The sequence below is a fragment of the Sapajus apella genome, unplaced genomic scaffold, assembly GCF_009761245.1.
Source record: "Sapajus apella isolate SASKATOON/1434 unplaced genomic scaffold, GSC_monkey_1.0 scaffold66, whole genome shotgun sequence".
Taxonomy (NCBI): domain Eukaryota; kingdom Metazoa; phylum Chordata; class Mammalia; order Primates; family Cebidae; genus Sapajus; species Sapajus apella.
Window position 1 is genome coordinate 5,119,771 of NW_022437006.1, and position 27,606 is coordinate 5,147,376.

Here is a 27,606-nt window from a genome sequence, read left to right on the forward strand (position 1 = left end):
ATTGGGTGGCCAGGAAAGGCCTTTTTGAGAAGATGCCAGTTAAGCTAAGATTTGAGTGATAAGTGAAAAGATGAACACACTACGTAAAGAGCTTTAGACAGAGCCTTAAGGTTCTCTACACGCTAAGTAGTACAAAACCTTGAGGCGGAGAGTGCTTGAAATGTTTTAGGTGTTCCAGGCCAGTGGGTCCCAGGCATAAGTTCTGAGTGAGCAGGAGGAAGAGTTCTGGGGCCCAATTATGGAGGACTTTGTAAGTAATTGTGACGAGTTAGAGTTCTTTCTAAACATGATAAAAAGCCATTGAAAGATTTTAAAACAGAGTGATATCTAATTTATGATGTCATTTAAAAAAATTATTCTGTCTTCTGGGCAGAAAATGGATTGTAGTGGGTTAACAGTGAAAGCAGAAAAGCCAAGTCGGAAACTATTTCAGCAGTCAAGGAGAGAACTGATAGTGGCTAGCACTAAGTGACAATGGAGATAGAAGTGGAAAGTTATCTGGTGGCAGAGTTAACAACTTGATAATATGTATGTTGGCAATGAGTGGGATGAGAGACTACCAAATTTCTGCTTGAGAAACTAGAGGGGTTAGTTGTGCATTTGCTGACAATGGCAAAGACTCAATGGAGAAAGATTTGAGGATACTTGACATTATATTACATTTGAGAAATGTATTACATTTAATTACATTACATTTGAGAAATCTTTTAGACAGTCAAGTAGAGATAGGCTGATATCTGCCCAGATAGAGAGACTTCTAGCCACATATGTCTACAGGTTAAAAGAGAGATTAGGTCTAGAGACAGAACTTTGAATATTTAAAGCCATGGGCCAGCTGTCAGTACTTAGGGAAGATCCACAGAGAGAGTAGAAAAGCGTGCATAGATGAAGTTCTAAGTCATCCAACAATTACAAGTTGACAGAGGGAGCCAGCTAAACATGAATAATGAGAAGGAGCAGTCCATGAGGTAGAAAGAAAACCCAGTTGTTAGGATCTGAATTTAAGAAAAAATGAGGGATTCAAGAAAGAAGATGGTCAGTTCTGTGAAATACTCCAGAAATGTTAAATTCAAAAAAGAATAAACAAGTGACATTCGATTTAGCCATGTGGAGGTGATTGATAACCTTGTAAACAGCAGTTTCGAAAGACTAGTAGAGAAAGAAACCCAAGTGGAGCATGATGAGAAGAGAATAAAAGACAGTCATATTACCTAGCTCACAGGGCCATGGGGTACATTAAATGGACTCATGGATGTAAAGTGGTTAGCATAGTGCCTGGCATATAGCAAACACTTATTAAAATTAGATGGTGGTGGTGTCAGTACTACTATCATCAGCATTACAATACCTGATGCAATACAGTATGCAGAACTGAGATTGGATATTTGGTGACCACTGATTACATTATTACTACTTTTCACAGCTCCTAGCCAGCCTCCAAGGATCATCAGTTCAGTAAGGTCTGGTTCACGCTATATAATCACCTGGGATCATGTCGTTGCACTATCAAATGAATCTACAGTGACAGGATATAAGGTATATAAAAGATTACGAGATCATTAGTTACACAAACATAATTCTTACAAATAGTGATGATTAATGTTTTCAATTTTTGCTGTTCTAGTGAAGCCCATTCAAGCCCCCCCCCCCTTTTTTTTTTAAGATAGAATCTCACTCTGTCACCTAGGCTAGTGTGCAGAGGTGCAACCTTGGTTCATTGCAACCTCTGCTTTCTGGTTCAAGTGATTCTCCTGCCTCAGCCTCCTGAGTACCTGGGATTATAGGTGACCACCCCCATACCTGGCTAATTTCTGTATTTTTAGTAGAGACAGGTTTCGGCATGTTGGCCAGGCTGGTCTCGAACTCCTGGCCTCAAATGATGCACCTGCCTCGACTTCCCAAAGTGCCGGGATTACAGGCATTGCCACCACGCCCAGCCCTATTCAGATTTTTTATTCTATTTAATAGTTGTAGAGCAGAATCCGACATAGTACCATGATACATTTTTAAATGGAAAAAAATTGTCTTCAATGAATTTCAGCAAAATGCTATGTCAAAAGATTAAGATAAACAGAATACTTTAAAGATAGAATAAAATAATCAAAGCTTAGAGGGGAGAGAGAATGAAACCATTTTTGTTTGGCAATGATCATGATAGTGTTGCCCTGCACTGAGCAAACTCTTTGATAAACTAAGTTACTGTTTATAAATGAACAAAAAGAGAAAAGCTTATTTTAAATATAGTCTTTATATCATACACTATCACATTTTTCACTGAATACCAAATTTTGTGGAAAACGGTAAATGTAAAAATTGAGAGGCAATTTTCAGTCCATTTCAATATTTAAAAAGTCCTCGTTTTGGACTTTTTTCTTAAAAAGACACATTCTTTCCATATTTTTGTTTTGGGTCATCTCAAAAAATAAAATTCAGATGCTTAAGTCATATCTCCTTGGATAGCCCTAAAAACTTGCAAAAAACAATTACTGTGAATTGAAAATAACACTTTTTCTTCTAGTTTTAAATTTATTTTTTCCTCTAAACTGATTAATTTTTGTTAATAAAAGTCTAAGCATTTTTATTCTGGTTTTAGTGTTAGGCCACTGGCTCATTATTTTGATTTTACTGCATATTTACATTTCTCTATTTGATAAGGTACTCTACAGACCTGATGGCCAGCATGATGGCAAGCTGTATTCAACTCATAAACACTCCATAGAAGTCCCAATACCCAGAGACGGAGAATATGTTGTGGAGGTTCGCGCACACAGTGATGGAGGAGATGGAGTGGTGTCTCAAGTCAAAATTTCAGGTGAGTCATTTAAGACACATTGCAACTAAGTATTTGTGAGTTTCTACACCCTATGGATTCCCAAGGTTAGGATAAGCCTGATATTCACACCAATGTTTGTATTTTCTAAAGTAGATTTAACACATCAAGGATGCCCTGAGACTTGGTATTTCTTCCCTTATGAGTCACAAAAGTAAGTCTGTGACATACCACATACTTGTTGATTATTATCTGGATGTCGTTTAAATCTTTCAGACATAAGATGAACCAGGTTTTGGGATCCAGTGTACAGTATGGGATGTATTAGTTAATTTGATTGTGGTAATCATTACACAATATATATCTATATCAAATCTTCATGTTGCTCACCTTGAATATATTTAATCTTTGTCAATTATTTTCGCATTCAAATAAAAAGCATAATTTTCAAATAAAAAGTACAATTAAAATGACAATTTATTGAATACTATATAATACTAGGCTATTATTTAATAATAACCAACCTACTCATATCAAAAGGAAATACACTGGGCTATTTTTAATACTCTTCTAACTTTCTTTCACTTTACATATTATTAATGAAATAAAAAAACACTAAATTATAGCCCCTTTGCCTTTTTTCTTTCTCTATCTTATGTATTCCTTTTCTACAAATTTTACTTCTGACAACTTTGTTTGATTTGGAAATATATTTGAGGCAGTCATTTCTTTTTTTGATGTGTAGCATTCTGTTATTTAATTTTTGATATAGTTTTTCTCATTCTATATACACGATATAGCTTAATTATACTAAATTTCAATAGATGTTAATTTGAGAAATGTATGAGGCTATGAAATACTAGAAGATCCTAAGTCAAACACAATAATAAATAATTTATAAGAATATTTGGTTAATCTGTACAACAAATCCCATGACACAAGTTTACCTGTATCATAAATCTGCACATGTACCCCTGAACTTAAAACAAAAGTTAAATTAAAAAACAAAAAAGAAAAGAAAGTTTGGTGATTTGATCTAGATAAATGCATATTCTATATATTAAACCAACAAGAAATCCTTTAACACAATGCTGGAGTATTTAATAAATGCTAGCTTCAGTTGTATGCCATGTTTTTGTGAAATTTGCCACAATACATATATACATTCTTTCAAATCCAAATATAACTTTGAATTTTTTAGTTTAATCATTTTTGTCTTTTCAGAAAAATATAGTAATCATAGAGTTATGGAAAAAAAAGAATCATGTTCCAAATACCCTAAAATAGCTACTGTTAATGCTTATTTGAATTTATTTACAGTCACTCTGTTCATATATGTAATTTCAAGTTTCAGCTTCCACTTATTTTGTAAATTTTATTTAAAATTATAAATGATGTTCTTTCAAACAAATATGCAAACTCATTACAGTTTTTTAATCACATATAATAATTTTAGAGTTCATTTTCATAAATTCATCTTTCTTCAGGTTAAATTTTAAATATAAGACAAAGTGTTTGAGGTTGCCAAATTTCTTCAAAAACAATTACTAATTTAAATTCCTATTGTTGTTTTCTATCAGTGCTTTTCTCACTGCACCACTCTAATGTTACCTTCTTTTTAGTTATTGCTAATTTGACAGGAAAAAATGAAATTTTTCTTTTTTTGGTTTTGAAACATTTTCTATATTCAGAACTTTGCAATAACTTCAATAGTTTTACACTTAGTGGAGCTATGTCACAAAAGGAAATGAGGGAAATATGGCCATTATTTCAAGGAAGATAAAACACAAAATCACTAAATAAATTGCTCCTGAACCCTGGGCCTTCTTTCTCTTGTCTAGAAGCCAGCCATAGCAAGTTTTTGCTCTCTGTACTCACCCTTGGTTCATCATTCTTCGTGGAAAGGAGAACCTAGCTGCTTCTGGGATTGAGACTAGAGGTTTTTGGCAAGAGATGCTGTAGCGGTGATGGTAACCTCAGTTTAGCTATCACTAATGGCACTGGTAAATGTTAAACAGTTGAATCACTAGAGAGAGGGGAAAGCCCTGTTTACAACGTTTGCCAATTTCTGTGGTGTAAATGTTCTCACCATGTGTGATTTCAAGCTTCCCAAGTGACATCAGTTAATGTGGAGCTGTGAAACGTTGCGCAGTAGCACATCATTATACGTAATTGCTGCCATACAGATACAATGAGAATCTCAAAAACATTGACAACTTTATAATACAGTAAAACAATTAAGAAATGATGTTTTTCTGAGTATTACCTTTGTTTTAAGCTTTTAAATTTAAGTTTACATAAATTCTATTTTAATAATTACATGTTTAACACAATGCTCATAAATTTCCTAAAAATTTCACAATTGGATTTTGGGGGTTGCATGGGTTGACTTCCACATACCACAGTTGTAATCCGATGTTTCTATATAAATAGGTCATGTATAGAAGACAGGGTACTTTTTTTTTAAATCTCAAACTTAGCATATTTTTCAAATTTTTCTCTTTTTGCCAACTAGTGGACAACATTCTTATTGATTTCAGAATTTCTATTTATCTCTTATTAAAACCATAACTGTACAAAGAAATTGTAGAATTAACATTATGAAATGTCAGATGCTTGGTGAATAATACCATTATAGAATATTCTTAAGTTTGGATTTTCAAATCATTTAAATTATTTTAATGAGGAAAATGTGTAAATATAAACAAAAATTACAGGATTTCTTCTAAATTTAAAGACTCTTAGTACTTTCCTTTGTTTTGGTTTTCATGCCCAAAATATGTAGCCAGGATTATATCACACTACTAGATTTTAATGTTTATAAGCATTATGCTATTTGCTCATTCATTCAACAAATAGACATTAAATGCCTACAATACAGCAGTCACAGTTCACACATTTAAAATGTGCTAAGTTTTATATATTTCAAAATTTTTTCCTGGCCCTGCTGCAATTCTAATGATCCGCTTGCCTCCCAGTGTTAGCCGCCTAAGGCCTATTATCTATGCAACAGACAGAGGGATCTTTTAAAACACAAATCAAATCATGTAACTCTCCTCTTAAAAAGATGGCTCACAGGTAACATCTACGTTTCTTACTGTGGCCTATTGTGGTCTATATAATACACCCCCTCTTTCATCTCAGTTAAATGCTTTGTCCCTTTCTCTACTGACGTTTCTCTTTTTGAATACACTAGTGTTATCCCTGCCCTCAGGCACCTGTGCTTATTCTTCCTTCTGCCTGGAATTCTCTGGGTCTTGGCATGTCAGGTTTATTGTCATCCTTGTTTCCGTTCAGATGTCACCTCCTCAGAAGAGCTCTATACATGGCCAGCAGTTAAGATAGTGGCATATCCTGAGTAAATCTTCTTAATATCATAGCACTGTTTTAAATCATAAGCACTTCCTTATATCATAGCATTTTTCATCATATTAGTTTCTATGTAAAATTCTTTATTTATTTTATTTTTTTATCATCTATCTCCATCCTTACTTGAAGCTAAGCTCCATGGAAGCAAGCTCTTGTTTGCCTAAGTCAACCTTTGAATCTCCAGCACTTAGGGAACTAATCTGGCATGTAGCAGGGTTTTGACAAGTAACTGTTGAATTGATTCATGATTTATGTATAGAGAAAAGCTCACTAACAAGAATAATATGGGCACTTAAAACTATAGTTTTCATCTCTAGAAAACTGATATACTTCCCCATTAGGTATATGGATTATGTCATGTGTTGATCCACAAATTTGATTCTTAAAAAAATTAAGACTTCCTTTTAGACATAATTTAGAAATCTTTTTAGAAATGGTTATCTGTAACTGCACTTCTCTCTGACTTGAACACTGTTACCTATTGCTTTAATAACTTATCCTTTATTGAATGTTTGTAGTGCACATCAAGGCAAATATAACACCACAAATGTTTCGCCACATGCACACTATCTCTAATAAATTCTACATTGCCTTTTAAAAACCATTTTACATAAATTATTGTGAGCAAATTAAGTGTATATACATACATGTATGTGTATATATACGTATATATATATATATAGCTACATATATGTATGTGTGTGCGTGTGTGTGTGTGTGTGTGTGTGTGTGTGTATAGCTATGCTTTCGGAAAGGTAATTTGGATTACTATATATTTTCTATAAATTTTAGAATATCGATTGACAAAAATCCTTGGTCATAAATAAATACCCACAGAGAAGCACATATTTAATTATTCATAGTGAACATGCATATTTTAAGTCTATTTTTCTTTTTAGTTTTAAATAGACTGTAGATAGCTGAATCAAGAAAATCTTTTCAGAACATTTTAGAATCTGAATATTTTTCTAGGGAAAGAAGTAGTCATTTAAAATTTGTAAGGTAGGAGTAACGTGATCAGATTTTCTCACTTGAAAAATCATATTGGTGACTGTGGAAAATATGTATAGCAGGGGAATAAGATGTAAAGAGATGAAGTACAAGGTTATTTCCATATCAAGATTAAAAGATAATGATGTCTTGGACTGGAAAGAAGGCAGTGGTGGATGTCCAGGATAGATTCTAAAAGAGCAGGGCATTTTTTCCATTTGATTTAAAGTTACTATATATTCATTTTGTATATTTTGTCTTCTAATAAATCTGTAATTTATCCTGATGTTACCACAGATGATGTAATCTGAATATTTAACCTACTATTTTTGTAAACTCCAAGCTATTAACTTAAACTATATAACCAAATCCACTGACTTAAACACTGTGATGAAAAACACATTTTATTGTTTTGCTTTGTCCACTTCTGCCCAGTAGCAGAAGAAGAAAGTCTAGGAAATCATTTTTTGGGTGGAACTTTTAGATGTTTAACTCCATCACTACTTCTGTGCTCCCCTCTCCACTTCCTAAGTCTTGCAGTATAAGAGGGACAAGAGGATAGTGGGATGTTTAAATTCAATTCATACATTATTAAATTTGGGCTGTCATTAAGACACAATCAACATGCTGTCTGTCTCTTTAATCATCTTAAAATAAGCAAATATTTTGTTTTCCTTTACACTATTTTTCATGGGATTAATTTGAACATTCAAGTATAAATCTAGCCTAGATAGTTGTAGATTGATAGGTAACTTACATTTAAATTACCTATGAAACATGTGGATCACTTGAGCTCAGGAGTTTGAGACAAGCCTGACCAAAGTGGTAAATCCCCATCTCTACTAAAAATGCAAAAATTAGCTGGGCATCGTGGCATGTGCCTGTAATCTCTGCTACTCGGGAGGCTAAGGCAGGAGAATCTCTTGAACTCAGGAGGCAGAAGTTGCAGTGAGTCAAGATGGCACCACTGCACTCCAGCCTGGGCAACAGAGCAAGATTCTGTCTCAAAAACAATAAATAAAGTTTTAAAAATTACTAATTTGCATAATTTATTTTAAAGTGGCAAAAGTCAAAAGGAGGTTGAAGAAGCTGAGTAAAGAATAGTTAGTTTAGCATTTTGGAAGCCTGCGTATTAGTTTTCTAGGGCTGCAATGATAGTACTGCAGCCTGTGAGGCTTAAACAACAGGAGTGTATTTTCTCATAATTCTGGAGGCTATATAAAGGTGTTGGTGTCTTCTAAGGCCCCTCTCCTTGGCTTGTAGATAGACAGAGAGAGAGAGAGGAGAGAGAGAGGGAGAGAGAAGGGAGGGAGGGAGGGAAGGAAGGAGGGCAGAGAGAGAGAGGAGAGAAAGAAAAGAGTCTCTGTGTGTGTGACTTCTACTTTCCCCTTCTTATAAGGACTCCATTTATATTGAATTAGACCCACTCTCACCTTAATTATCTATTGAAAGAACCTATCCCAAATGCAGTCAGTCACTTTCTGAACTACTAGGGGGTTAGAACTTTGATAAATCTATTTAGCAGAGACAAAATTCTGCCCAAAGGTCATTGGTAGTTTTAAGACAGCAACTTTGACAAAATAGTGTGGGTGAAATCTTATTTCTCTAAGTAAACCTCATAGAACTTACATTTTAAAGCGAGGAGGCAAAATAAATAATATATAAGGATGCATAAAGTTTTGTCAGGTAGTGATAATATCTGAAGGTAAGCTGAGGAAGATAAAGAGAGGTGGGAGAGAACAAGGACATCTGTTTTCACTAAGAGTGCTGGGGAAGGACTTATTCTGATAAGGAAATGCTGGGGAAAAAATGGAATGAAGTGAGAGAAAAGTGGAAGAAGTTTTCTGGAGGGAAGAAAATGTATTCTCACCAGAACAGTACAAAAGCCCTGAGACCAGTATGGCAAAGAGAACAGTGTGGCTGGGGACAAGGAAACCATGGGGAAGACATAGGTGAATCTGAATCATAGAGAGGTTTATAGGTTCTGATTAAGGACTTTACATTTTATCCAAAAGGTGATGAGAACCACTGAACCATTTTAAGGTGGAAAGTGACATAATCAGATTTATATTTTACAACAGAGCATCTCAACCTCTTTTTGGAAGAGAAGTAGAAATCTCATGAATGGGGGTAGAAATCTCTGAGAATCTCTACCAACAGGGAGATAAGTTAGGTGACAGTCCAAGCAAGAGGTGAAGATGTCTTTGACTAGTGCAGTAAGAGTAGAAGTGGGAGGCAGTTATGTTCAGGATTTGTATGGCGGAAGATGCAAGAGTATTTTCCGATGATTTTATGAAGTTTGCGAAATGGATTTGGCAGAACTTTAAGGATTTAGACAGACCAGCATAATTATCTACTGAAACAATCAGCAGAATTATGTATTAAAAGAGAATCATCTACTGAAAATACATGAAATTAACAAATAGCTCAAATTTTAACATGCTAAGTTCAATATGACTGAGATATTCAAGTGCAAAGAGATCAAAAGAGAATCATCTAACAAAACTAAGACAGCAGCTGAGGTCAGGTGACATAAACTTGTCAAAGAACCAACTGGCATAATTATATAACTTTATTTGCAATGCATACCAGCCTGGATGGGGATGGAGGAAATAGAGATAGCAGATGTTTATTGGTGTTGCCCAAAGATGGCAAATTATGTGGTTAATATAAGTGGAGATGAAGGAAAACAAGGATTTATTACTTCCAGTTAAAGAATAATTGAAATTGCTGAAGAGTGAGTCAGTATCCATTAGAATATTTTCAGCTGTATAATAAAACAATTTGTAAAGACACATGCACATGTATGTTCATTGCCACTGTTTACAATAGCAAAGACCTGGAACCAACCCAAATATCCATCATCAATAGACTGGATAATGTGGCACATATACACCATGGAATACTATGCAGCCATAAGAAACTATGAGTTCGTGTCTTTCATAGGGACATGGATGAATCTAGCAACCATCATTCTCAGCAAACTGACACAAGAAAAGAAAACCAAAAACCGTATGTTATGACTCATAGGTGGGTGTTGAAAAATTAGAACACGTGGACAAGGAGGGGAGAAAAAAAAAAAAACAGCAAAAGCAAGTAAATAAATGCCAACCATATCCCAACAGATCTTTCCCACTATCATTAAATATTTTTCAAAAGAAAAAAAAAAAAAAAAAAAGAACATTTTCAGCTGTTAGTAACAAACTCTCAAATCAAAATTGCTTAAGAAAGCCCTTTTGGAATCAGTGTCTCAAAACTGTAATTAAAGAACAGTTTTTCCCCATTTCTCCACTTGAGAGGCCTCAGCTTCATTCTAAGGCTTGTCCTCTCTATGGTTGTAAGAGTCTGCAGAAGTGTCAGGAATCACCGAGACCCTATATTTTCCAAGAAAGAAGAGGGTCTGTCTCTTTTGAAGCTCCATCTTAAAAAGCAGCCCAGACTTTCACAGAATCTTCTCAAAAAAACATTCCCTACAATGTTTAGAACTGTGTCAAAAGTCTATCCTTAAAGTAGTTAAATATCATTTCTACAATTGCTCAGTGTGATCAGGATTCACTACTGATCTGGGTTGAGAAAACATTCCCTGGATGAGCGAATAATATCGGAACAATATCAGAACAAAATATGAAGAGTGTATTAGCAAAGAAGCAGAGGGAGAAAGATTTTTTGCATGATGTTCAAAGTTAAATAATGAGGTAAGTGAACAAAGACATAGGAAGGATACACTTGTAGAGAAAAGAGAGAAGAGGAAATTAGGTAAACACAGGTTTATCCTTTAAAAATTATTTGCCTCTATCACTGTTAAAGAATATTTATGTAGTCAAGTAGGAATATTTAAGGATTGGTTTACATCATTACTGACATAAAAATTGTAAATGTTTTTGTTTTGTTTTATCATTCAGTTATTCCACAATTTTGAAATCTATGAGGCAAATCCTTCACCTCAAAGAGCTGCATTTAGTGATGTATTCTAAATTTAGAATGTTATACTGGGAAGATAGAATCTGGAAAGAATATTCCCGAAGGAACTAAAATAGGAAGCTAGCATGAGGAGGAACTCCCATATATAGTGAGTGCTTTGGAAAAGGAGGTCAGAAATTAAAGGAATTACTTATTTTCAGAAAATGCAATTATGGTGAAGAATTTTCAGAGAATGAACCAATAGTTCTAAGAGAGATACCTTTGTTAAAAGATGGTTTTATTTTTCTGAGCATTGGGTATCAGCAAAATTTTAGTTTTACTATACAGTAATGTGTTTCTCTTCACGTGTATGCACAATACCAAGGTTTGAGAAAATTAGTTGTAAAGTTTCAACCAATTTTATAATATTTGCATGAATAAATTAGTCAAGAGAAAATGATAATCTTTTACAGTTATGTATCTTATATGAAGAATTTTAATTATTAGCCTAATTTTGTGTTATTCTATGAATGTTGATTTACTAATGACATAAAAATTACATTAAGATATTTCATATCTTCCTAAGGATAAGCTAAGATACATCTACCCCCAACCCCAAATAATAGGATATTACTTTATGTTCTCTCCTGAAATAAGAGCAACACATAAGTCAATTAAAACAATCAGATTATCTTTAATAGTTATATGCATCAACAAAACTTCAAAATTCACTTTCCTTTGAAACATATAGGCTATGTTGAAATTTGTAAACCTCTTAGGAAAATGTAAAGACAACTGTATGTTCTGAGAAAGAGTTGGGTTTTCAATTTTCTCTCCTGAGGTTTGACACTTATTCACTGTATCATAAATTTGAAAACCATTTAGAAGAGAAAGTGACTTTGTGATTGTTAAAAATAAAACCCTTGAAATTTCTCATAAATAAAACTGGAAGCCTTTAATGCCATAATAAGAGGGGATATAAAACGCTTAAACTGGAAAGTGATATGTCAACCTATTAAAATGGTCTATTCAATACTGCATTAGGGACCAGATTTAATGATTTATGAAGGGACATTTAGGTCTCAAAGTAATTCCCATAGTTGGGTAAGGCTAGAAGCCAGGTCTCTCGGTAGATTATTCACAGTATGAGAACAGTGCAAAGGACATTCCAGAGGCAGTTTTTATACACATCTTCTGCAAATGATCCAGACCAAAAGAAAATAAATATTTTAGAACAATTTCAGGAATATGAGATCCTCCAGCCAGTAGTCTTTCGCCTATAACTTTCTATTTCATGGCCAGCATACTTGACTCTCACTTCTTTTTCTTAAAAATGGGCTCAAAAGCAAATAACCAGTCTTGGGTCACATGGCCAGGAGAAATAAGAAGAGTGAAAGGTATTGAAGGTTACGGAAGATGCACTAAGAGTCAGGGTATGGTAGATCACAGGGACTGACTCCTCAAGAGCTTTAGCCCATAGGAGATACCTTAGAATCCAGATGTGCCTACAAGTTGGGCACTTTTAGGATATCAACATCCAGACAGTCTATCCAATGCCCTAGCCTCTTAATTTATCTAACTTTTCTTTTCTGATAATCTCGTCCTGTGTTCTGACTCAGCCACTCACTCACGATCACAATCTAGACAGGAATTAACAGATTTCAGCATGAATTTGAATTTGAGAGGTTTCTGAAACTGGGATGGTTAAAAAAATACATTATAATTTTCATGAATTTCTAACTGAAATTTGACATTTTAAAATATATGAGTTTAGGTCACATATTACTGTCACCAATAACAATCAGATATTCTCATATATTTCAGCTGTTGAAGTATTACTTCAATAATACATTTCTTAAATCTGCTCCTAGACCCTGTTATTTAATGTGTTAATAAGCATACTATTTTAATGTGTTAGTAATGTACATTTGATTTCTTGATACTTTTATAAATGCATTTCAATATAATACTTTTTAAAAAAACTCTATGTATTATATTTTATGCATGTAGTAAGAATATTAGTCTTAGTTTTTACAAACATCCATAGACCACTAAAGGGGTCTATTAAACAAAAAATTTAAGAACCCCTGTAAATCTTGATATTATTAATAACTGCAAACATTTTTAAAACTTTTAATTTTAAATAGTCTGTTCTCTGACCACTGACTCTTTTTCTAATTTATTCCCTCAAATCTCCTCCCAACTCCAACAATTCTTCTACCCCCCTCCCCACCCAGACTATCATTGTTGATATTGTCTGCATTTTTTTTTTTTGTCCTTCATCCATCCTCATGGCCTCAGCTTTCTTCTTGAATGTCAGCTCAGACTCCATGGTTCATAATGAAAGCAACTGCCCTGTATACTTTGTCCCTTTCCCTCTTTATGCTCCTCACATGGCCAAACCCAAACTGAAACGAGAGGATGTAGAAAAATAGGAACACTTCTACACAGTCGGTGGGAGTGTAAATTAGTTCAACCATTGTGGAAGACAGTGTGGTGATTTCTCAAGGATCTAGAAATAGAATTCCATTTGACCCAGCAATCCCATTACTGGGTATATACCCAAAGAGCTATAAATCTTTCTACTATAAAGACACATGCACACATATGTTCATTGCAGCCTTATGTACAATAGCAAAGACCTGGAACCAACCCAAATGCCCATCAATGATAGACTTGACAAAGAAAATGTGGTACATATACACCATGGAATACTACACAGCCATAAAAAACGACGAGTTCATGTCCTTTGTAGGGACTTGGATGAATGTGGAAGCCATCATTCTCAGCAAACTGACACAAGAACAGAAAACCAAACACCGCATGTTCTCACTCATGGGTGGGTGTTGAACAATGAGAACACGTGGATTCAGGGAGAGGAGCATCAGACACTGGGGGCAGTTGTGGAGGGATAGGGGAGGGACAGTGGGGGGTCGGGAGGGTGAGGGGGATAACATGGGGAGAAATGCTGGATATAGTAAACACCTAAAGTAAAATAAAAAAATAAAATAAATAAATAAATAAATAAACTGTTCACATTTTATGTGTCCACATCCAAGCAGAAGCCAGATGCCCCTACCAGGATCTCCCACTTGCATTCCCATCCTCAACATTCATTGTCTCACCAGCACCACGTATCTGGAGACTGACATCTCATTTGTTCATGCCCTCGGGCCTTGTTTATGACACTCACCTACAGAAACTCAGGCCTCTCTGATTAATACAGATCCAGATGCCCATTTTCTGACTTCTCTATTCATACTTGACTCGTAAAACCTTCCCACTGTTTCCTCTAAAACTCACCATCAGTCATCAATAGAGTCTCCTGTAACTTCCATCTATTCACTGAATGCTTCCTTCACCTTTTAACTTTATCTGAAATCTTGCTCTCCCTGATGACATTGCTCCTTTGACTGTCTATTCAAAAGTGGTGGCTATCTCTCTCATGCCTCTTGAAGGCTGCTCCTGGTAGAGGGTTAGATGATCCTCCTTCTTGTCACTTCTACAGTATTCTCTTTATCTCTTGCCTAAAAAACTCTGGTTGGAATCTCGTATCATCACCATCTCCCACCCATTTCCCCTTCTTTCCAAGTTTTCTACCAACATCCAGGGCCACTCTTACTCATTCCTTGAAGACTTTGGATTTTAGATCATTGTCATCCTTTCCAAATGACATGGAAGAAAATGCCATTCTCTTTCATGCTTTCTAGTGATTACAATGTAGATGTAAATGATTTTTGCATTACTCTGTTCTCCCAGTTTCTTTCTCTTCTTTATGTTGTTCTTCCCATGGTTCTACCTTAATCTTTTTCATTACTGTCTTTATAATCTCAAACGACCTATCCTCTTCCCACTTCCCATCTTTCCTCTTCTGGTGCTCAGACTATCAAAATTTTTTGACCTATCAGGAACTACAAGCCATTGATGTGACCACTACCTGTGTCCCTTACCTTCCTGGTATCCTCACTCTTTCTATATCCAGCTTAAATCCCACAGCTATATAATATAATTACTCTCTTACATAGATCTCTCATTCCACCCAGAGGTACCTTTTTCTCTCACTTCACTATACTCACTTGTCTAAAGCAATGGATTAGATTTAACTCATCACTTGCTCCAAGCCTACATTTTCAAAGCTAAAGGTGGCCAGAGAAGAATGCCAACATGAACACTAGTTTCACCTCGAATTCGTGACCACAAAACCTGACGTGGGCCCATAGTGCTGCTGGGCCATTCCATTAGATTTTCCTAGCACACCCACTCTTTCTTTCACCTAGCAAACTATTTTACAGTTTCCTCTTTCCTTAAATTTCTAACACATCTTTACCATCTTTCCTCTTTAGTCAATGACTTTGCTTCCTATTTCTCTGAGAAATAAAAGCAATCTGAAGCAGCCAACATCTACATATGTGCCCATGTGACCTGTCTTCCTTCCTGAGACTCGGGCTGAATACTCTATGTTCCTACACGCCTCTACATGGAAGTCAGATTCTAACACGTCTTATTAATTCAAGAATATTGCTTCAACGATCCTTTCTTTCCTCTTCTACATTGTTATATTTCTTTTATTTCTTTTTTACTTTTCTCATCACCATACAAGTATTCTGCAATATTGCCCACATTTAAGGGGGAGAAAACAAATATAACAAAACAGAGCAAGAGTTGAAAGAAGAAGGAAAAATAATGAAGGAAGGAAAGAAAGAAGAAGGAAGAAAGGAAGGGAGAGAAAGAGAAGAAGGAAAGAAGGAAGGAAATGAAGAAGGAAAGGAGGGAGGGAGGGTAGAAAAAAAAAAAAAGAAAAGAAAAGAAAATCTCTTCCAGTAACTAACGCATGTTCTATTTTCTTCAAAGTAAAATTCAACAAAAAAATTTATCATCTTCACCACCCAATTCCTCTTCCAAAATTCTGTCTTAAATTTGCTCCAATCAGATTTTTACCTCAACATCCTATTAAAACAGTTCTTGTCAAGGTCACTAATGACCTCCATGTTTCTAATTTAGGAGTAGCCCTCTCCTTACTCAACCTCTTAGCAGCACTGATGCATATGACCACTTTCTCTTTCTGGGCTTTCTGGGCAACAGTCTTTTTTGATAATTACTTTCCCTTTACCAGCTGGTATTCTGCCTTCTTTTCTGGTTTCTGGTAATCATTCCAACCTTTGAACTTAAAAATCTCCCAGGACTCAGTAAGTCAATAATTCTTTTCCTCTTAGCCCTTAAGTAATCTCATGCAGTCTCAAGGCTTTAAGTGCATGGCATGTATTTGCTGAGAACAATCAAATGTCAGTCTTCTCTGATTTATTCAGCTGCCTGATTGCTATCTCCATTCAGACATCCAAACTGAACTCTTCCTCTCTGCCCTTTGTTTCCTTTTTCTGCAGTTTTACCCATCTTAATGAAGTATCTCCAATTTTCTTCGAAGTAATTTTTGGTGTCATTTTTCTTTACACACCACATTCATTTCATCAAGAAATCCTGCTGATTTTACTAACAAAATGTATTTAGAAACACCCATCTCTCCTTCTCCCATCATAGGGTCCAGCCACTGTGCCTCATCTCCAGGATTGCTGCATTAGCTATCTAATTTTGCTCTTTGCTTGGTGCTTAACACCTACAATTCATTCTCAACAAAATGATCACAGTGATTATTTTAAAATATGTCAGCTTCTCATGTCTCTGCACAAAAGCTTTAATGACTTCCTATCTTAGAAGGGAACTAGATCATATTCATATTCATATTTTGCCTAATCTTTGTCAATCTTGGTCACTACCATTAAGTCCCCAGCTCATGATATATAAGCCTGTTTCTGGCAAACATAAGCCTGCTTATTTTATTTCTTTTAATTAGGGAAATAAGCCTGTTTATTTGATTTCACTAATTAAGACGTCTATAATTTTTTTTTTTTTTTAAAGCTAAAGTCTCACTCTGTCACCCAGGCTGGAGTGCAGAGTAACACAGTCTCAGCTCACTGCAAACTCTGCCTCCCAGTTTCAGATGATTATCCTGTCTCAGCCTCCCTAGTAGCTGGGATTACAGATGCATGTACCATATCAGGCTAATTTTTGTATTTTCAATAGAAGCAGGATTTTACCATGTTGGCCAGGCTAGTCTTGAACTTCTGACTTCAGGTGATCCTCTCACCTAGGCCTCCCAAAGTGCTGGGATTATTTGGTGTGAGCCACTACACCTGGCCAAGCTGTTTATATTATTATTATAAATTTGTGGATGTTTTTATCATTTATATGCTTTATTAGTCCATTCTAACATTTCTATAAATAACTACCTGAAACTGTAGTTTATAAAGAAAAGAGGTTTAATTGACTCACGGTTTCACAGGCTACGCAGGAACATGGCTGAAAAGGCCTCAGAAAACTTGTAATAATGGCAGAAGGGAAAGGGGGAAGCAAGCACATTTTCACACAGTGGCAAGATAGAGAGAAGGGGCAAGTGCTATACACTTTTAAACAACCAGATACCATGAGAACTTACTATCACAGAAACAGCAAAGGAGAAATTCACCCCCATGATCCAATCACCTTCCACCAGGTCCTTCTGGAACACCGGGGATTACAATTCAACCTGAGACTTGGGTGGGGACACAGAACCAAATCATTATTATATGCCTTGATTATTTAGCATAGGTATGTTCTCTTTCTGTATAAATGAGAATAATAGTGTCCACCTTTGATATGAGCCATAAATGAGTAAATTAAAACCTGCTTTTTAAAAAATATATCTTAAACCTTTGTCACCTAATTCTAACCAGAAGTATGACTGGGAAAGATAATACTCTATATCAGTATTTCTCAAACTTCCTTCATTATTGCCTACCTAGGAAGCCTTGTTACACATTATTTTTCCAGGTGTTACCACTTACGAAATTTTAATACCAAAAATCTGTATAGCTGTTTATGTTCGGGTGTAGCCCTTTAGTGATCCAAGAGTATTATGAAATCTCAGATTTTTCCACCCCACAAGAAACAACTTTCACTTAGTTGGAGGCCTTGTTGGTCCTATTGAGAAGGCATGCTCGGTGGAGATTATCACTCCATCCATTCCCTGGAGACACAGTAAATTCTACAAATCAATCAGTCCAAAACTTCAATGAGCTGTGTTTTTAGAATATATTGTTTTGTGATCTTATAGAATTAATTTTGTATTGAATTGTACTTTGCTATTATGCTATTGGCTTAGATTGAGGGCATTTTATTTAAAAAAAAAAAAAAAAAAATAACATAAAAACAGAAACAAAACCAAATAAAAATACACAAAATCTACCGTCATATTATTCTACGATTGTTGAGGTAGGGCTGAACCTAGAGAAGTGAGCACCCTGGTCTAGGCCAATAAATAAATATTTCATGTTTAAATAAAACACTTTAATATTAGCATTAAATGAGGAGTCTTGAAATTCCTGTACACTAGTTATTTAATGGAGAATATGAGATCTTGTTAGAGGAAGAATGCAGGGAGGATCACTTCTGTCTAAACTCTGGACAGTACATCTCCTCAACATCCACCCCACACAAACACACACTAAAAGAAAAAAAATCCTACAGTTAAATAATCTATTTTCCACAAGCACTCTAGATATTATTTATTGGAATGTACTGAATAGGAGACTCATTCTACATACACACACACACACACACACACACACACACACACACACTCCCTCTCTCTCTCTTGCTTCCACACACATACACACACATTCTAAATAGCTTAAACACACTCACACATACCCTCTAAATAGCTTATCAACATCTTCCTTCAGTAGAGTGGTCTACTTTAAAAGAACTCTGGGAGAAGAATATTGTGATAAATATGCTTTCCCAATTTGTTTTATTTCTAGTACTGTGTTAGCATGCAGTACAGATCATATCCTGGATATCTGCCCAACTAGACTGTTCCTTAAACTGTGTCTCTCATCTTAAGACCAAAAGTAGATAAGCTTTTCCTAAGGCATTACTTGTTTTTATCTTTTGGATTATACACTTAATGACTGATGTATTTCTTTGTTTGCACTGCATGCCAAAGGTCAGAGCCAAAAATGCTACATGCCTCTAGCAAAGTATATAAAGTATTGTACATTTTACTTTAAAATGTGTGAATATATGTGCAATGGCTTTAAAAAGTGCCTGAAACATCACAGACCCAATAAATATTGTCAATATTCATACTAGCTTTAGTTGATATTGCTATTTTGGTATTATCTTGTTTTGTATCATTTTTCCTAACTTTTTTTTCTCTCAATTTTCTTATTTGTTTTTATCATACTTTATCTTTGTAAGTGATCAGAAAGCCTTTTCTATGAGGTAGCCTATAACTCATAAGTAAATATTTATGTTTTAGCCCCCAAAGAACCTGGCGAATCATTTTGACTCAGTATTTGTTTTTTCAATTAACTGGCAAAGAAAGTTATTGAGTTAAATACTGTTGGATTACAATATCTGAAACACTTCAATAATAAATGCCTTAAGAGCACTTATTTATCCTCAAGAACTATAAAACATGAATCAGATTTCCAATATATTATTTCTAATTGAATTTTATCCAAAAATAAATTCTAGAAATATTACTTAAAGTTATAAAGAATGCATCTAAAATGTAAGAGCCAATAAAATCTAAAGAGAAAATTCTTAAAATGGGCATAAGAAGAAAAACGAACACAATTAAAAAGCACTTATATGTTTAGTATAATAAATTTTCTTAGCAAATAGGTAACTGACGTGTAATTCTGAGATTACATATTGTAATCCAAGAAGTCTAAAATACAAAGCAAACCAATTTGATAAAGATTTGAAGTATAAAAAATAATGATGCTATAGCATTTGAAAAATATAGCCTTCATAATTCTCATATTCTTCCAAGTATCTCAAGTGCTTTCATGACCTTATATATTCTAAGTTTATTTTTTAGAAAGCCTTGGTTTTTATAAATAAAAAGACATTCTTTTTTTTATGCAGTCACTATGAATGGCTGACTAAACTACTAAACATAGAAATACACTGCCATGGACATATGATACCCAAAATGAATTTCATATAGAGGAAAAAGTTGTTCCCAGATAAAATTTATTTAGATTTTTGTCTCTTTTATGTTTTCACTATTTTTTTTTTTTTTTTTGCCAATAATGCAGAGTTAGTCCTTTACAAAGTTGCTTATTTCTGGAAATTCTTGTTCTTTTGTGATTTGGTTAATTATTTTGCCCTTTATATTGATGATTTGAATGTTTGAACATATCTTTTGTAGCTCCCTGCAGCCATGTGTTATTCTTTTTGCTTTTACTCCTGGGACTGTCATCATCAAGAACTTTTAACTAATCTTTAACAGATTTTAAAACAACTAATGTATATTTAAATGTCATTACAAATAATATAATGCTAACTCATATTTATTTTATTTATTTATTTATTTTTGAGATGGAGTTTTGCTCTTGTTACCCAGGCTGGAGCACAATGGCACGATCTCGGCTCACTGCAACCTCCGCCTCCTGGGTTCAAGCAATTCTCCTGCCTCAGACTCCCGAGTAGCTGTGACTACAGGCGCGTGCCACCATGCCCAGCTAATTTTTGTATTTTTAGTAGAGACGGGGTTTCACCACGTTGATCAGGATGATCTCGATCTCTTGACCTCATGATCCAACCCCCTCGGCCTCCCAAAGTGCTAGGATTACAGGCGTGAGCTACCGCGCCCGGCCTTAACTCATACTTATTATCAAACTTGTTGAACTTTTGGATTCAGTTAAAAAAACAAAGGATCATTTAACTTAGCATTTTCTTACTCTGATTTTTTAATCCTTTTCCACCCATTTTTAAAATAAATACAATGTGTCACTAAGGCCAGAGTCCCCAAAACTCTACTGTCTGATTCTTCTTTCATTCTTTAAAAATACATATGGTATGCCAGCTTTTAATTATTTTCAAGGAAATTTATAAAACAATAATCAATATTTTATAAGCCAGATAAAATAATTATAAAAGGAAAAATGTTTTATATCTGAATTTTAGAGGCTAATTCCCTTTCCTCAAAGGAAGAAAAGTTATATGATTCTCAACTTAAAGTGAAAATGAGTATGCTTTCTTGTTGTTATTTCATTATTTAGGACTATACAGTGCCTTAAGGTCTCTATACTATCCTTTCTGGAGTAAGATTTATTTTTCTAAAATCTGAGAATGATAAAATTAGTAATAGATTTTGCTAGGAGTTATAGCACTGATATTGAGAAAAAAAGATATAAAATATACAGTAAACAGTATTATACATATTTCCTAGAACATATTTGACTGTATTTTTCTACAAATTAAGTAGATATTGTTGGCAATGCCTAATATCTTATATATCTTATATATTTTTATATATCTATTTTTCCTGGAATATAACATTTATGAGGCAAGGTTTGTTATACAAAAGATGAAAAATCACAGTGAGAATACGATTAGAGTCTCTCTTTAGCAAGAAGAGAAATGGTAATTATCTCATTTTAAACATAAATAAATTTCCTGTCTTTATAATTAACCTTTTGATAATATGAACCAAAGCACTTATCACAAAGCATAACTGTTGCTTTTATTTATCTTTTATTTAAACTGTTGTTTTATTTATCTTCAACATTTGCTAATACATTCTGTAAGGTAGCATATGAATAGGTACTTCACATGGAATAATGTCTTTAAATTACATTATCAGTTGCCATGTCACATTTAAAGAATCTTTCTCTAGCTATTAGATGTACTTAAATGTACTTATATGATTTAGAGAATATCAAGTCACGGATTAAATTTTTGCAAATTTGATGAATTTCCATTTATATGTGTTAATTTTCAAATATTGTTTCAATCATTTACTAGTTTCTACACAGTTCTGCTGCATTAGTCAATGAACAGTAGGTCATGTGTGGTTTGTCTTCAGCCATTTTTAATTAGATGAAATGCAACACTGCAAGTTTTAAAACTAAAGATTAGGCATCATTCCAAGTAGCAAATATTTCTGTTGTGGCTATTCTTCCAGATTAATAACTTCTCTGACATTTGCACAACTCTGTTTGAAATATAGTCTAACAGAATATGTATTTAACTTCTATAAAATTGATGTCCTATAAGATGATAAAATATCTTGTAGTTTTAAGGGAATTATATGTTTTTATTCTTTTGGAATGGTCTATGAATCAATGAAATGCAAATTAATATACCTGAGAGGATCAACTAAAATTTTACATTAACTTAGAGTATTGTAATGGCTTAGAATAAGAGTTTACTTTTTGTGAATATCCAGGATAACTTTCACTAGCTTTTCTTTTTTTAGCAATTCATTTCTCAGTAAATATTTTGTTATCTTCATGATAGAGGGTGTTTCTAAAACCCCTTCATATATTTTGCCTAATCTCTTCTTTCTTAGTGTATTTCCCTCCTCCTTGCCTTTTCTGCTGCCATGTGGAAGTACCTCCTTTTACTCCCCTCATATCTTTAGCATTCTAACTCCAACTATATCTACCACACCATACTACAGTTGTGGCTTATTATCATTCAACCATGATCTCTTGAGATGAAGAAAGGCCATTTCTGCACCCAGTACTGACCACAGTAGTAGTGGGTTCTTAATAAACTGAAATACATGAATGGAGGTTTGGCAGTTAAGTTTTTTCCTGTTGTATTAAAACTTTGAGAAGCAATCCTAAAGAAAGAAAAATGACTTGGACAGAATGACACATTTTCATCACAGATAGATGGTTCCTGCCCACTTAGTTAAAACACCCAGCATATTTATCTATAAGTTGGATCACGTCCCTGTACCTTTCTCAGCAGTGACTTCCTCTCTCTTCCCTCTCGGCTTCCCATATAGGGGCATTACAGCCAAGGATCTGCTCTTACTTTGAAAGAAGCACAAGTACCTCAGTACCTAGATCCGTTTTTGAGTTTGCACAACCTTGGAGATGCAAAGTAGTTAAGCTATAGTCAGAAGAGCCCTGATTCCTCCCAGCTTAGATTAAGAGGTATCCTAAATCCCACTTGCTACCTTCTAATTAATGCCCTTCAGTTTGGGCCTGGCCAGATACATTTTCTCTCCTGAATCCGTTACTAGAATTCTTTGGAATGTGGCCTGCAAAGGCCACAGACAAATGGCACTTATTTTTCAACAAATGAAACAGGTCAGAAAATAATTCCAGCTATAATAATACAAAGAGTCATCAATCATGAAATATTTATTTACGATAGCAATGTACTCTGTATCTCTGTTACAATCACACAATTACATAAATGTTACTATCACCACTTTACTGATGAAGTAACTGAAATTCAGAGAGTTTATGTAACTGGTCCAAAGTCATACAGCTGGTTAAGCTAGGAGCCAGAATTCAAATGATTTAGTTCTAACACTAAAGCATGTGCTCTTAATCTCTATACTATGTTAGGATGTGATTAGTTCCATACGGCAATTTTTAGCAAGAACTTGATAGTGGGTCATGACATAGCAACAAGAGAAGAGAAACAGAGATGCCCAGAAATACCCAAGTCATTCTATAAGTAGCTACTATATTGCAGAATAAACAGTGAATGCCAGATAGGCACAGCTGAAATTTCTAGCTCTCCAACTGCAAACCAAATTTTGTTAACTATTTGGAAGAGGACCTGACATAGCATCTACCATTATCAAAACTGACAGAATCCGCATGATTCTTGGAGGAGGAAAAATTAAATCAACTCAGATTACATTATTTTAATCTTCTAGACTCCATCTGTACAAGTGGAAAATTCGTCTGATTTAGTTAAAAATAACATATTTAAAGCACCAATTACATAGTCAAATTAAAGTATTATCTAAATATGCTCCGCTAAAGAAACAGCCATGTATTCCTTGTCCAAGATTATATTCTAAACACAGGCTTAACTTAAAATAGAGCATAATCACTACAAAAAGCAAGAAAGGGGCTAAATCACACTTAAAAATATCACAAGTACATTAGTAGACCCTTTACAAGTAAAAAAAAAATTGTTAAAGTTTAATGTGCAGCTAATTTAGCTTGGTGAAATATGTTCACACACACACACACACACACACACACACACACACACACACACACATATATATATATATATAAAATAAAATCAACCTATGGTTAGCTAACAATTGTCATTCTTAGAATATGGAATATCAATATAAGATTTTGTTCATATTTCTGAACTAAGCACTTTAGTTGTTATTGGTTTAGATGAGCAGATTGCTTGATTTAAGTCTTATTCAGTGAATTGGAATGGAAGATTAAAAAATGAAGGTAGAGAGATATGGCTGGCATATAAGTTATATTTAGACTGTAAAAAGGGGGAAGATTAAGTTTGTGGTTTTTGCTTTTTGTTTTCTGGGATTTTGGGGGTGTTTTTTATTTCTTTTCTTTGCTTTTCTTATATCTCAGGATGAGATGATGAGGTCTTAAACTTACACACAGGCAATAGATGTGAAGTGTATTGAGAAATTCTGAGCTATACTGGAGATCAAACCAGTTGGACTTGAGACCGAGGTTGATATATTACAGGCGAGGAAGAAAGAGCATTTTGCAAATGACTGCATTTTCTGTTATGAATAATTAAGTGCATGGTATCTCATGAACTGAACTAAGTAGTGCAGGAGGATGGACATTTTTTACAGGAATAGTGGTGGGAATACAGAGTATAGAGGGAGACAGAAGTGGTCCTGTGACAAACAGAAGAAACCCTACCTGGAAAAAACATGTAAAGAGATAAAACAGTTTGGGTAAGACATAATACATCCAAAATGAGTCAGTGCTCCCAAACTTCTTCCTAGCTTCCCTAACATTTCTGTCGACATTCAGAAAATTCATTACGAATCACTTCACATGTTAGTATATCATCGACAAACACCTAAAACACTGTTTCCACTGTCAAGCTAAATGAGTATTATAAGACACAAGTCTTGAAAAGAGAAAAAGCAATAATAACCAAACATTGTATGATGGAATGAATAAAAGAAGCCTGGCCATACCGGTAGAAATGCTGGTATTGAAAGAATTTCAGTTCCATTCACTGTGTGGGAATTTGATTTGTTCAATGTAAACAAAATGGTTTCTTAAAGAATTTCCCAGAATTCCAAATGGAAATAAGTAACTACTGTGTTGGTTTTATAAATAAACTCCTGCCAAAGTGATGAAAGTTAATCTTTTTTTTTTCCTTTTTTGCATTTTTTTAACTTAAAAAGAATTAGAAAAGAATTTAAAATCTCAGGGTTTAGCATCATGAAACTAAGGATGAGCCTTTTCAAAAAAGAAGGAAGTCTAAAGAATATATAAACAGAACCAAGGGAATTCTGTGCAGATATAATCCAAAGTGATTGGAATTATTTTATATCTTCAGGATGAGAAAGTGAACAAACACAATCTCTTACAAAATTTTTAGTTCCTGTCCAATTCTAGCCAGTGACTCTTTACACATTTCAGACTATTATTAAAACAGCTAAAAAATAATTTCTGCTGTGGAAGCACAAAGAGAAGAGTCAACTGCTTATGACCCTCTTAATAGATTCAATGAATTTAGACAGTTTCTTATAAGACCTTCATGTGTATTATAGCAAAACCAAGAGACACCAATTAATCCTTTTTGATAGACCGATGACACTAAATTGTGCAGTAAAGTCCCAAGGTCTAACAAACAAATGATTTTAAGGTCATACTAGAAAGAAAAATCTTAAATACCAAAATACAGCCCCAAACAGGTGAATCACTCATTTGTCATAGCCCCAAAGCCAAAGATGACTCATGATCAACAGGACTTTTTGCCCCAGTTTTATCTTGAGAAAGTTTCCACTGTAGTAATGTCACTGAGTCACTATTTGAAACCAGTGATAGACAGAATGGGATTATTGGCTGTTGTTGCTATTGAGGTGTTTAGACACTTCTAATCATTTTCAACTCTCAACTCATTACATTAAGGAAGGTGGCATCACTGAATTCTCTAGCAATATTTAGAGATGTTCATGAAGCAGCCAGGAGGTAGAGGAAATAATACTGTGCTTAGATTCAGGTTTACATTCAATGCCCAAGTTCACTGTCTTTTAGGTATGTAAATATGAGCCCTATGTCCCTAATCTGTAAATATAAATAATGATATATACTTTAACTATATAAGAATTTAGTGAAATAAATGTTGTAAAATGCCCTGGAAAGATTAGGCACTTACTAAGTGGTTAAGAAAAATTTTTAAAGGCCAAGTACAGTGCCCTATGCCTGTAATCTCTGCACTTTGTGGGGCCGAGGTGAAAGGATTGCTTGAGCTCAGGAGTTCCAGACCATCCTGGGCAAAATTGTGAGACCCTCATCTCTATAAAAATATAAAAATTCAGTTGGGTATGGTCATGCATGCCTCTAGTCCCAGCTACTCAGAAGGCTGAAGTGAGAGGGCTGCCTGAGCCTGGGAATTAGGGCTTTGGTAAGCTGTGGTCGCGCCTTTGCACTACAGCCTAGGCGACAGGGTAGAATTTTGTCTAAACAAACAAACCAAAAAAAAAAAAAAAAACTGAACAGATATTTGTTAACGACATATAGCTCAGACTGTCCAGATTATTATGAGTAAATGAAATAATTTTAAGGGAATCTTTTCATTTATTTTTAAATCATCACTTTATTTAAATTTCAGAATTTTCCTTATTATTAGGTGAAGATTTTAATTTACAAAGAAAAGCAGAGGTAAAATATAAATTTGGACTTAATCTGCATCTACCCTTTGTGAAATGGGAATTACTCTCAGGCAGGCCAACCATTTCAATGGCTGTGCTAATTAGGGTCTCACAAAAGAACCACATGAAACTGAATACAATTTCTACTTTGGGGGTCACAGCACCAATTGAACAGAAGCTTTTCTGTGTCATCCCCACAGCCCTCATCTTCCTAAAGCATTTTCTGTTCTAAGAAAACTTAGTGGGCAACTTTTTGCCCTGTCCACCTGGTACTGGAGAATGATTTCTCCCACAAATACTGATACTACTACTAAGTATGTAAATGTGTGTCTCCTAAATATATTTCATCTCTTGTATAATTTTATGGATGGCCATACAAGATAGACTCCATGAATGAATAGTTGTAATGGCTAGTCTCATGATAGGGTGGGCTTCTTAGCTTCCATTATCTCACCTACAAGCAAACACTGTGCCTCACCATGACCTTGAGCATAGGCTTTAAGATATAAGCATGGCTGGGAATGGTGGCTTACGCCTGTAATCCCAGCACTTTGGGAGGCCAAGGCGGATCATGAGGTCAAGAGATAGAGACCATCCTGGCCAACATGGTAAAACCCCATCTTTACTAAAAATACAAAAATTAGCTGGGCATGGTGTTGAGCACCTGTAGTCCCAGCTGCTTCGGAGGCTGAGGCAGGAGAATTACTTAAACCCAGGAGGCGGAGGTTGCAGTGAGCCGAGATTGCACCACTGCACTCCAGCCTGGCACCTGGTGACAGAGCGAGATTCTGTCTCAAAAAAAAAAAAAAAAAAGAAGAGAGAGAGACATAAGCATGAGCAATAGATCATCTACTCAAATTCATGTCAAAGAACTGAGAAGAACTCGGTGGGT

The 27,606-nt window shown here is 34.7% G+C and overlaps 1 protein-coding gene and 1 long non-coding RNA gene across 5 annotated transcripts in view; one reads left to right on the forward strand and one right to left on the reverse strand.

Moving 5' to 3' along the window:
- The window catches only part of CNTN1 (contactin 1), a 367,550-nt gene that overhangs the window by 323,855 nt on the left and 16,089 nt on the right, over positions 1–27,606 (forward strand). For all 4 annotated transcript variants that reach the window (XM_032248343.1, XM_032248346.1, XM_032248345.1 and 1 more), the window contains 2 exons: positions 1,424–1,536; positions 2,656–2,812. In XM_032248343.1, the coding sequence (XP_032104234.1) occupies positions 1,424–1,536; positions 2,656–2,812 (270 nt within the window). The remainder of the gene's footprint in view (positions 1–1,423; positions 1,537–2,655; positions 2,813–27,606) is intronic.
- On the reverse strand, positions 15,464–17,525 carry LOC116530305. Its single transcript, XR_004259933.1, has 3 exons — positions 17,442–17,525; positions 16,576–16,580; positions 15,464–15,475 (listed from the first exon to the last, which is right to left on the reverse strand). It is a non-coding gene; the product is annotated as an uncharacterized LOC116530305 (long non-coding RNA).